This window comes from Vulpes lagopus, chromosome 15, assembly GCF_018345385.1.
Source record: "Vulpes lagopus strain Blue_001 chromosome 15, ASM1834538v1, whole genome shotgun sequence".
NCBI classification, from domain to species: Eukaryota; Metazoa; Chordata; class Mammalia; order Carnivora; family Canidae; genus Vulpes; species Vulpes lagopus.
The window spans coordinates 14,469,126-14,481,985 of NC_054838.1; the positions used below are offsets into that span (position 1 = coordinate 14,469,126).

The 12,860-nt window shown below is 50.9% G+C and overlaps 1 protein-coding gene across 1 annotated transcript in view; it reads right to left on the reverse strand.

The window, feature by feature from the left end:
- Positions 1 to 12,152, reverse strand: part of PARVA (parvin alpha) — a 165,498-nt gene extending 153,346 nt beyond the window's left edge. Inside the window, exon 1 of the mRNA XM_041729625.1 lies at positions 11,738 to 12,152. Coding sequence (XP_041585559.1) covers positions 11,738 to 11,873 — 136 coding nt within the window. The 5' untranslated portion in view covers positions 11,874 to 12,152. The remainder of the gene's footprint in view (positions 1 to 11,737) is intronic.
- Positions 12,153 to 12,860: the final 708 nt, after the last annotated feature.

Sequence of the window (12,860 nt, forward strand, 5' to 3'; positions counted from 1 at the left end):
TCAGGTCCCAATTGTGCTAACATCCACCCCTGGCAGGGCCATTACAAGGTGTGAAATCTGGGTGCCCATCACCCGGGCCAAGTTGAGCAGGGCGACAATCACAAGGGAACAAATCAATCCGCCTCTCCATAGTCATCGTGGGAGCCTCGTAATTTACCATAATGACAGGCCGTGGAGGAAAGGCAGGCCAAGGGATCGTTCTGTTCTCCAGGCACTTGGACATGTGTGCTGGAGGGGCTACTGAGTCCACCCAGAGAGGCCCTGCGACTGTCAGCAAAGAAGCAGTTGCTACTCCTTGCAAAGGGCTATTTCTGCGCTTTCCTGTGTCCTGGGTTGCTTTAAACTGCAATTGTGTTACCCTCTTTTTGTGTTTTGCAAACAGCATCAAAACTGTTGGTTCCTGCTGCCCCTGCTTCTAGAACCCGGCTGTCACTGTTAACTACCTGTCATCTACAGGCTGGCCCCACCAGGGCTGGGAGTCAGGGATAGCTCAGGCTTACGGCAAATAGAAAAAAACCCTCTCCACTGAGAAGAAAGCTTATTTCCAAGCCTGGAGGCTACGACAGGGGGTGGGATGAGCGAGGCAGGACCCAGGCTTCCTGGGTAGGCACTGGCAGGCCCTCACTTTTGGGGCTAGTGAGTCATGCGTCCACGCTGAGGCTGTGGCCTACACCTGCCCCTCATCTACTCAGCCAAGGTCCTGACTTGCCTGCTAATAAGTTTCTGCCAGTGTCTGCTCCCAGGCCCCTGAACCGGGGACCCCACCCTGGACTTGGAAAAGCCTTCTGGATTCAGAACCCAGGCACCCAAGAGAAGCCAAGAAGTTCTGCACCCTGTCACTTCAACGCCTGCCCCAACAAACCTGGAATCCCCAAAACTTGGAGTTTGGGGCCTCAGACCCTCCTCCTGAACCCCTCTCTCATTCCGCCTCTCCACAGGGACTCCCAGCATGCCCTATGGCCAAAGCCATGTTAGCAAAGACAAAAACCACTTTAGAATCATTAAGCTGGGGATCCCTGGATGGCTCAGCGGTTTAGCACCTGCCTTTGGCCCGGGGCACGATTCTGGAGTCTCAGGAGTTCCGCATGGGGCTCCCGGCGTGGAGCCTGCTTCTCTCTCTCTCTCTCCCATAAATAAATAAAATTAAAAAAAAAAAAAGAAATCATCATGTTGAGTTGAAAACTCAATGTAATACTGCAATTGGCAGATCAGTGGTTCTACTGACAAATATATCCTGGGAAGAAGAAAGTGCAGAACCTGCTCCACAGAGCACCTTGGTGTTTGGAGGAGCCCTGCAACCTGGGTTTGTGTCACGGAGGGAGCAGAAATAGGCCCGTAGCCTCACTTTTTTGTAGTCCCACATCATCATCATTTCCCCAGGAGACTGGCTGTGTTTTCACGAAGAGCATCATTCATGGCTCCTCGGTGTCAGATGGGGTTTTTCACAGAAGAGGGGAGGGGCCACTGGATTTTAAAAGAGATAAGGGAATGAGTGAAGGGAATAGAGTATGATTCAAAGATGAAATAAATGCCCTGACACACCACTCCCAGGGAGGGAGGCCGCCTCCACAAGCGACTCCCCAGAAATGCTCCCTGGGGTGCTGGGTGTGATCATTACATGCTCCAACTGGCTCAGATCCACTCTTAGCAGATGAAATGAGACACCTGACTGCTGACTCCTAATGCAGGTTGAGGAAACTGAGCCCTGGAGGCATCAGCCCAACCCACTCTTGTCAAAATTCATCTGAAAATCAGAAGGCTCCGAGTCCTATCCCTTCTCTTGTCAGCCTCGGGCAGGGAGGGGTTTCTTCCTCTGGCTTCAAGACCCAGCTTGCAAGCACCAGGTCTCCTAAGGAGTCCTCAACCCCAGCAACTTTAATTTGTCCACCATAGCCCTTAGCTCACAGTCTTGCCGTGACCCTCCAGTTGTGGTTACCGAGTGTGCAGCAAGTCCAAGAATTCAGAAATTGGGAAGTAGGGAGGAAGGGATTAAGATAAGGAGGGACTCCTTGACCAAACCTTCACTGGGTCTCATATGAAGTGGTGAGAACCCAGCGGGGCAGGGAGTGGCTGTGACTCCCAGGAGAACTTCAAGAACGACCCTTCCCAAGGCACCTTGGGCCCTGTTAGAAGAGTGGGTACTTAGGATGATACACTGGGCCACATATGGATGAAAGGATGGCCTCAAGAGAATGTTCTGGAATAAATACCTGCCTGTACTAGAGCTTACTGTGAACATGTTACTGGCCAGCCAGGAGGGAAATCTGCACTCCCCTGACCCATTATCCTCAGCAAACAGAAACCTTCCGTCTAACAATGCTGATTTTACTTTCAGCCTACTGGGAAGACCACCAGACCCAAAAGCAGGGTTCTCTCTCTCTGACTATCAAAGATAAACTATCAGTATTAATTAAGCAAGACAACTGTCACCCTTTGACCCTATAACTGTACTTATGGGGCTCTAGCCAATGAAAATTATTAATTTTTTTAAAAAGTTTTTTTAGGCAACCTTATTTCTAGGAAAAAAAGACTGAAAGAAATGATTACACAAGAGGACATTCACTCAAGGAATACTATGCACCTATAAAAAGTAGGTTTACTAAGATTTGCAACACAAAATATATTCATAAAATGAAAAATAACAGAATTTTGGTCTATATAATATACACGGCATACTTACAAATTATTTTTAAAAAAAGAAAAAAGGCATAATGAAGAAAAAGACTAGATAGAAATAAATAAAAATTCTAATAGTGATTGTCTCTGGGAGGTGGAACTTGCATGGCTGTTTTCTATTCCCATGAATCCCAGAAGCATTGGTTAGTTTTACAATGGGAAAAAAACACACACACACACACTTTAAAAAAAATTTGATGCTAAGCATTTCAGTTCATTTTTCTTTCCCCCAAGAGAGTACACGGTAGTAAAGACTACTTCTGTTTCAACTGATTAAGTTCACTGCTTCTCCTGCCCATGGCCTAACTTCTCCCTCAGGCTGGTTTGAAGGGAACAGAAGGACTCCAGCCACAGAGGGGGTTTTTCTAAGGCTTTGGCAGGCTGGTGTGTTCACAGCAAATAGAATCATCACTCAGCAAATGCTAGTGGAACCAGATTTGGGGCAAGTCCTCCGGCGATCAGAACTCCGTGCAAATGCAGGTCCCAGGCCAGAGCAAAGGTGAAGCAGCTACAATTCACAGACGGTGCATCGGGCCAGCCTCTCCTTCGAGTAGGTCCTTTTCCCTGGTGGGTCCGAGTGGGGAGCATTGCAGGGATGGAGCGCCTTTGCTACGAAGTAATGATGGAGGCCCTGCTCTGGCTGATTTTCAGATTTCCCTGGCACCTAGTGAGGGATGGAAGCTGAGAAGCTCAGGAAAGGACAGGCAGGTTGGAGAGGAGAACCAGCAGGCTTTGGGGAATTACAGGTATTCTGAACCTCTTGTAGAATTTTGATCTAGACCTTTCTGTGGTCTCCTCCAGTCTCTGCCCAGAGGCTGTTTCACCTCAGTCCTGCATCATTCAAGCACTGTCACAAAAATGTGCAGCGCCATCTCCACAGAGCAAGCTTTTCGGGATGAAAACAGAGAATACCAGCCTCTACACTCAGACCGGTCTCCACCCTTGACCAGCAGGCTCCCTGCCTCCACTGCACCATCACTGCCCATAGGTACTAGGACCCAAACTTCTGGTCTCCAGGGCCTGCACGTGCTTAGCATCGAAGAGCAGGGCCAAGTGATAATGTCCTTCCACAAAGGATAAAGCGATTCCCGGCCGGAGGAGGCAGGTTCATCACACACATACACACACGTGCACACACAGCCAGAAGTTGAGGCCTGGATGGAATCAGGGGACCAGAATGGTCATCCAAGGTTAGAGAGAGTTGAAAGGAACCTGGGGACACCCTCAGGAGGAATCAGATGCCCACTGCTGATTCAGGCAGTTAGTTCACCATTTTGCAGGGTATCCGTTTAGAACCTGGTGCCTGGGAGGCACGTCGGTGCCAATGTGAGCAGGCCAGACACAGCTCCTGCCCGCCCAGAGACCACGGGGAAAAGAATGGAAGGGATGAGGGGACCTAAGCCAGATGAGGCCTCCTTGTCCCGGGGGCTCTAGGAATCAGACAACACCTTTACCTTCCACTTTGAAGGAGAAGTCCGTCCGATTTCAGGCTGCAGAGCACGCTGAAAACTTAACAGAAGGTTTATACTCCCTTTTAAAGTATTTTATTTTTAAAAGTTTTTTTTAATTACTAAAATTGTTATAGAGCTTTCCCCAAATGCGTTCTTTTTTCCATGACAGTAAATGGTCAATGGATTTTAGATGCTTACACATGTTTACATGAGGATTTCATCTCTTCTGTAGTAATGGCTAAAACATAATTATGAACAGTGCTTGTTAACCAAATAGAGATATTCCATGAGACAACGACTCCTAATATGGAGGTGTCCTTGGGCCGGGGCCCGCTTATCCTGGCTCCCATCTCCTCCTCCCGACACAGAGGTGCCTTCATTAGTGGAGGAAAGAAAGAGGTCTTTGTGATGATGTCATTCCCAGACCACCCTACACAGACAATAAAACTGAATTTGAGAGAAGCCTGGTGAAATGAGAGCTCAGAAATCAGAGAATACCAGAGCTGCAAGGGCTCTCAGAGGTTATGTAGCCTAATCCGCTGATGTGAGAAATGGGCAAAGAGGAAAAGGCCTAAGATTACACAACCAGTTAGCAGGGGATTATTTTCACCAAGGTAAATATGGGGAAATTCATTGCATGGAAACTCCGGTATCATTATGCGCTAAATATTACGCTGGGCAGGAGGGCTACAGGAAGGGGGCTCTCACCATGGTGTGTGATGTGCACGCCCACAGATGGTCACGGTGCAACGTGGCCAGTGCTACAACAGAACCACGGGCAAGGTGGCAGGGGACCACAGAGAAGGAAGCACCTCACTCCCTGGGGGAGCTAAGGAAGGCATCCAGCAGGAGGGGATATCCGAACTGGGTTTTAATGATTGAGTAGGAGTTTGTTGTATAGGGAAAGGGAAAAGGTCATTCCATTCCAGAAATATGAAACAGCACATATACAGGTTAAAAACACATGAAAGAACATGATGCATTTGGGTAATACAGTGGTTTGGTGTGGCTAAAATGGAGGCTTTTTGAAAGGGAAACAGAGGCAAGACCAGAAGGGGAGCAACCGAGAAGGTCTTAAGTACCATGCTTAAGAAGTTTGCCCCAAGAGGGCATTATCTTTGTGTTTAAAACAAACAAACAAACAAACAAACAAACAAACAAATGGTATATTGGCAAAAGCATGAAGGGTGAATTGAACAAAAAAAGGACCAGATACAGGGAGACTAGTGGGATGGATATTGCAACATTTCAGGTGGAAAATAAAAATGGTAAAATTAGAAAAGAAATGAAAGAATCTCGAAGATGACAGAGCAGTTCTGGGGCCTGAGCTGAGGCGGGGACGGAAGGCAAAATCCACAGGCCTCCTGAAGAGTGGGCTGCACATAGGGATGGAATACAGCAGGGGTGGGCAAACCGCCACCCATGGGCTGTGCCAGCCTGCCATCTACTTCTGTTCAGCCCCCTGCTAAGAATGGTTTTCACATTTTTATTTTATTTTTATTTATTTCTTTTAAACGTTCTGGAATTTTTTAAAAGATTTTATTTATTCATGAGAGACACAGAGACAGAGAGAGAGGCAGAGACAGAGGCAAAAGGAGAAGCAGGCTCCATCAGGGAGCCCGATGTGGGACTCGATTCCGGGACTCCAGGAACACGCCCTGAGCTGAAGACAGGAGCTAAACCACTGAGCCACCCAAGCACACCTGGACATCCCTGTTTTCACATTTTTAAATGACTGGGAAAGAATGAGAATATTTTGTGACATATGAAAATTACATGACATTCAAATTCCCAGGTCCATGACTCAAATTTTACTGGAACACAGCTACACATGTTCAATCACCTACTGTCCATGATCTTAAGGGCAGAATTGAGGACAGGCACGGGGGCCAGAAAAGTCTCGAATGTTTACTATTTGCCCTTTAAGAAGAGGTTGCCAGTATAGAGGAAGACCACGGCTTTAAACAACTGGTGGGATGGTGGAAGAAGAGGAGATTGGGGCAAGCGCCCAGGTAGCAATGCCCTCAAGGGCATGTGGAACTGGAGGAGCTAGTGATACACCCGGGAGATGGTAGACAGATGTGTCTGGACTACAGGTGAAAGGTCTGGATTTGAGATGTGGATTTGAGGGACACCTGGGTGGCTCAGCAGTTGAGAATCTGCCTTTGGCTCAGGTCACTGTCCCCACTCCCCCCGACCTCATCTCCCTGTTTCCACCTCTGTCCCCTCAGTCACTTGGCACCACACCAGAGCGATCCTGCTGGAACAGAAGTGCAGTCATGTTAGTCCTCTACGTAAACCCTTGAAACCTGCTCATCTCATTCTGAATAAAGGCCCCAGTCATACAATGGTGTTCAGCGCCCTGCGCAACCCGCCCCTACCCTCAGTCTAATCCCTGAGACCTCACTACCTTCCACAACTGTATCCACTCTCTCCTCCAATCACAGTGACCTCCTTCCTGGCCCTTGACATATCAGGCCCACTCCTGCCTCAGGACCTTTGCATGTGCCATTCCCTCTGTCTGCAGTGCTCTTCTCCAAGATATACTTATGGCTCTCTCCCTCACCTCCCTCAGGTCCTTATCAGAAATACCCTTCTCAGGAGAGGCTTTTCTAGCCATTCCATTTTACATTGCCAACCATCTCTCAACCCTCACCACTCTGTTCCCTTTCCCTGCTTTATTTTGCTCTCAAGCACCTATCACTACTCTAATACAACGCACATAACCTACCAATTTATCTTATTTAAATTAGACTAGTCTTTTCAGAGTTCAGTAAATGATTACTGAAAGAATGAGGATAGTGTCAGGAAGTGACCAGAAGATAAGCAAGGGAAAGCTGTTACAGCAACTCTTTCAAGACCGGAGGTTGAGTAGCTTAAGAAAAAAACCAGTATCAGGAGATCTTCTTCAAATGGGAAAGACTTGGGTAGCCCGGGTGGCTCAGGGGTTTAGCACTGCCTTCAGCCCAGGGCGTGATCCTGGAGACCCAGGATCGAGTCCCACATTAGGCTCCGTGCATGGAGCCTGTTCTCCCTCTGCCTGTGTCTCTGTCTCTCGTGAATAAATAAATAAAATCTTAAAAAAAAAAAAAAAAGGGAAAGACTTGAGCATATTTATAGAATGTTAGGGGGTAGAGCAGCATGAAAGAGACCAAGGGCATCTGGCCATGCCAGGTCTAGGAGGGACCAGAAATGGAGGGCCTCACAAACAAGGGGACAAGGGACCTTTTTGGAAGGGACTAGAGCAGGCCAGGAGCGTGCAGGAGCGTGAAAGGAAGTGTAGCTCTGGGCAAGGAAAGGGAAATTGAACAAGTTCATACCTGGTACTCAGTTTTCTATCTCAAGGTGTAGGGGGGGGGCTTGAGTAGTGAGGGTTTGAGGCAGCACTCTGGAAAATGATTCGGGGAGAAGAGGATTGCTCAGCAGTGCTGGGGGCTCCCCCACTCCTGGAACCAGACATATGTTGCAGAGTTTGGGGATTTTTCCCCAGTTACACTGGAAGGCCAATGAGGACCAAAGTGGTAAGTCCAAGTATTATTATAAAATTCTTAAAGCCCTTTTTGGACACTTCAAGCACTGGACAGATGGAACTCTAAGGGATAATAAATGGATAAGTGATAGGAATAATCATTCCTGCTCACTCAGTTGAGGGCAACTCCAGCTGGCAAATACAATTCAAGATGATGTCCCTGGGGTACGCCTGGGTGGCTCAGTGGTTGAGCACCTGCCTTCGGCTCAGGGCGTGATCCTGGAGTCCCGGGATTGGGTCCCATATCTGGGTCCCTCCCTCCAAGTGGGAGAAGCTCCTGCTTCTCCCTCTGCCTGTGTCTCTCCCTCTTTCTTTCTCTTTCTCTGTCTCATGAATAAATAAATAAAATCTTAAAAAAAAAAATAGATGGTGTGCCTGAAAAGAGCAAGTCTTGAGGACAGATCTGGAGAAAGAAAGATGAAAGGTGGCCCTTTGGCAAAGGACTCTGAAAAGATTAGTCTAAGAACCTACACAAGAGGGCTGCGTATAGCACGAAGGAGGGCTGGAACTGCCAAAGAGAAGATCCAGAGAAGAACAAAAGCCACTTCAATGACAAGTCATGAAAATGGGACTATATATTCTAAAATGCTGAAGTATGGGGTGTCCAGGTGGCTCAGTCAGTTAAGCGTCTGACTCCAGATTTGGGCTCAGGTCACGATCTCAGCGTTGTGGAAATGAACACACCTGGGGCTCCACAGTCAGTGGGAGTCTGCTCGAGGGTCTCTCCCTCTGCACCTCATGCACACGCATGCATGCACTCGCTCTCAAATGGATAAAATTTTTTTTAAAATGCTGAAATATGACATTTTGGAAACGGGAGTATCTGACGTGCAAGGAAAGATCTCTAATTTCCAAAGGGACCAAAGCAGGGTTACCAGGGCTTCACACAGTCATGAGCTACCAGGCTGTCTACAGAACCTGTAAAATGTTCTGCAGTCCGTAACAAAAAGACTATTTCAAATTTTAAAGACTAGGTCAAATTGAGCTATCAATTTTAAGAGCTACCATTCATTATTCATATCATGCTATGCATATTACATACTTTATTCCCACTTTATAGATGAAGAAACAGAGACTTCAAGGGGAAGAAGAGAGAAGACGCAGAGTATGTCCTGTGCCAATGGCTCCCTGCTCTATCTGCACATTACTGACAGTCGCTGCATCCCTCTACAGCTAGTAGACTTCAAGACTAAGTCACAGCAATAAATACAGGGCTGGACAGGAAACAAACCCAAAGGTGTCTGGTCCCAAAGACCCCACTTTTAACCTCCATTTTCTCTAAGGTTACTTCTTCTTATTGAAAACACAGGAGTGATGACTACTTTTGACGTAGTCTTATGAGACTTTATAGTCATTCTATGATGTACGTAGTAGGTATTTGTAGGAAGACCTATTTTTATATGAAATTATTGACTAAAATATTCTAACATGTATTATGTGTTTCCAATCTTTGTGTCCTACCGTGGGACACAACAGTTGTCAAGTGAGTGAATGGCAGTCTGTGGAGCCAGGAAAATTCAGTGCTCAAGCACTGGGATAATATGTGGATAGGCTAACATCAGTGACCTTGAAGAATCACGTTCTAGAACATGGGGGGGGGGGGTTGATAGAAGAAAGCAGTTTCTGCAAAGCACAGAGCTGTGAGTTTATACAAGATCCAGAGTAAGATCTAGCCTGTTACTGAAGTGATGGTTACTGTTACTGAAGCAGGGCCTGGGAAAGGTCAAGCACTGATCACTGAGATCCAGCACACGCTCACCAAGAGCAGGTCATTTCAGACCAACCCAGCTGCCTTCTTTGGGCTCGCAGAACTACCACCTGCAGCGGCAAGCAGCTGGGGCTGGGGGGTGGTGGGCTTCTTCAGAAGCAGCCAACTCACCATTTATCTCTCCTGGATTGGATTAGTTAATAGGCTGAATAACAGAATCAGGACTTAACAGTTAAGTATAGCGAAGATAAACATTAGCACCTGGTTTTAAATCCCCAATTGCGCAAATCTGAGATAGGGAAGGGGATGGTTCAGGAGCAACACAAAAATGCTTTTGAGTAAATTGGTAGCGACAAGAGAGAACAGTGTGATACAGCTGACAAAATAAGGAAAAGCAACCTTGGCTGCATTACTAGAACCTGGTGTCTGTGCTAGAACAAAGGAGGGGTCAGCCCTGTTCTAAGCTGGGTGGGCAGGACTAGAGCACAGCAAGGTATGTGGGCTTCCGGGCAGCTCACTCTGAAAGGGCCTGCTGGTTATTTGCACCCCCACTCCCCATTATGATCTCTGCTCTGCTCCTTGCCCTGAGGGAGCTGACCCCTACACACTGCAGGTGTCCAGATACCTTGCCCGGGTGACTTTCCACTGGGCCCAGCCAATCAGAAGCACCTGCAAGGGATTCAAGGGGAAGAAGAGAGAAGACGCAGAGTATGTCCTGTGCCAATGGCTCCCTGCTCTATCTGCACATTACTGACAGTCGCTGCGTCCCTCTACAGCTACACTTCCTGCCAGGCAGCCCCCCCTTCCATAGCTCCAGCTCTCTGTGGGTTCTGGTGGGCTCCTCTGTCCCTACACCCCAGGTCTAGGAGTGGTAACAGCTTCCACATGTCTGTTGCTAGGTTCCTCATTATCCTTTCTGGTTTCGCCTACCCCTGCCCTCACCTCTGAAAATAGTCCCTTCTCTATAGTATTTTCAAAATCCCAACTGAGTTGACCTTCTGTTTCCTGCAGGGCTCCCAAATGCAACGGAAGGGATGGGAAGCCAGCAGGCCATAAAATCATGCCTATGAGGACCACCTCCTGGAACAGAAGATGCTTGTACTGGTGAAGGGAAGACTTCGGGAAACAGGCTAATCCACTCGGGAAAACGTGAAAGGCCACCATCGTGCTCCTTCTCCTGGCCCCACAAACTCTGCAATTTTACAAATAAACTTTTCTAAAGAGTCGCAAAGGTGGGCTGAGCACATGTGGTAGGTCACGGAGCTTCAGAGATTCTGAGTTGTTTATTCTTAGCTGGAGAGCCCACAGGAGGTACACAGTAGGCAAAAGGAGGGCAAAAGGGGCCTTTCTAAGCCACGACTTCATGATTTGCTCCCAGTTGTACGCTTGCAGGCAGCGGTTTACCAAGATAGCCAAACCAGGAGAAACATTTCGAGGGATGCGTTCTGCTGCTTCTCCCTCCAACACAGAAAATAGACGTTTAGCTCTTTGTATGAAGCCCAATGTCTCAGCACGGAAGTCCTCTTTGATGCTCTAGGATAATCAGGAACAGGGAACTTGCTTTACGCCCCGGCCACCCCAGCCTTCCAAGACGGTCATTCCCAAACCAGCAAAGCAGTCTAGGAAAGGTTCCGTCTACGCGTCTACGCTACAGCTTCCTCTGAACCTCACTTCGGTGTTCAAAGCAAACACCGGGATGTGACATCTGCCAATGAGACAAAATATCTTACATGCACATGGGGGGGGGGGGGGGCGCTTCATTTCACCCTGGTTGGTGGGGAAAAGACGATGCTTTTTTTTTTTTTTTTTTACAAGAGCCCTCACTCCTGAGTGCACAGAGGGGTCCCCCCGCGGCGCTGCGCGGGATGACGCCCCTGAGCCAGCTGTGCCCCGGGGTGCAGGGTGCCCTTGCAGAGGCCCGAGCGCCTGGGGAGCGGCTCATTCATTCGGGGCGTCCCTACTGCACCCGGGGGGGGGGGGCGAGGGCCAGAGGCCACCTCCGCTTCTGGGGCCCCCGCCTCACCCCGAGGCCTGCGGCGGCGACGAGCGACAGTGCGGCGCCCCGGGGAGTCTGGCAGGGCCTGGGGAGCGCCCGCCGCGGGCCCCGGGGTGGGGTGGGGTGGGGTGGGGGTGGGGGCGCCTCCGCCTGGGGGCCCCGGCCCCGCCCCCCCAGCCCCCCAGCACCCCCAGCCCGCCCCCCCAGCACCCCCAGCCCGAGCGGGAAGGCGGCGGCGGCGGCGACCCCCGGGGCGCGCCCGGCCCGGACCCAGGCCCCGGCCCCCGCCCCCGCCCCCGGCCCCCGCCCCCGCCCCCGGCCCCGCCGCGCGCCCCCGCGCCCGCCCCCGCGCCCCGGCCCGGCCCCGCCGCGCTCACCCTCCTTGGCCTTCTTCCTCCGGGCCAGCGTCCCCCCGAGCTTCCCCAGGAACGAGTCATCTTTCTTCCGGGACGGGGGCGACTTGGGGGTGGGGGACTTGGGGGCCGAGGGCGACTTCTGCGGGGACGTGGCCATGGCGGCGCGGGCCGGGCGCGGAGCGGGCGCTGGGCGGGCGCGGCGGGCCCGGGCTGCGCTTCCCGAACGGAAGCGGAATTCTCCAGGCACCCGAGGCGGCTCGCCTCTCCCTGCCCTCGCTCCCTCCCTCGCGCCGCCTCCGCCCTGCCCCGCGAGGGGCTGCGCGCCGGCCCTCGGCCCTCGGCCCTCGGCCCTGGAGCCTGCGCCCGCGCCCCGGGGCGCCCGGAGCCGGGAGGGCACCCAGACGGGCCCCTGCAGGGCCTGAGGCCTGGTGTGGGTGCGCGTGTGCGCGTGTGTGTGTCTGCATAGCGGGGAGGGCACCCCGACCTGCCCCCTGCAGGGCCTGAGACCTGGTGTGTGTGTGTATGTAGCGGGGAGGGCACCCCAGACCTGCCCCTTGCAGGGCTTGAGGCCTGTGTGTGTGTGTGAGTGAAGCAGTGGGGCAGGGGACCCCCTCCAGCCCAGGAGCGCTGGAGCCTGGAGGCCACATTTTCCGCGGGCTCTGAACCCAACACAGATCCTGGTACAAATCAGGGTTCAGTGACCGCCGAACAGAAGCCCCTGCTGCTACTGCGTCTCCCAGTGCCTTCGCCCAGCTATTGGGTGACACCCTCACTCCTCCCCTGCATTTCTACCTGTACAGTTATCAGGCCGTGTCTTGTGTCCACAAAAGCGAGTGAACCGAAATGTGTTTCGGCACATCCACGTTCCTGCAGGCAACCTCTTCACCCCCAACCCGGAGGGAGAGGTTTGAAGGTCGGGACATCAGGGCTGAGGCTTCTTATTCTTACGAAACACCCGTTTGTAGAATCTCAATGGCGTGTACAAAGGAGGATCACACAAATGTTGGTGGAAATATGAATGGGAAGGTACGACCGTGGGCTCCTGTGAAACAGCCCCGCACCCCAAATTTATCCTGCCTAAATGAAAGCAACAGAATAGCCACCAGACTCATTTGGGGTAACAGAGGAGTGCTCCAAGCCCCAG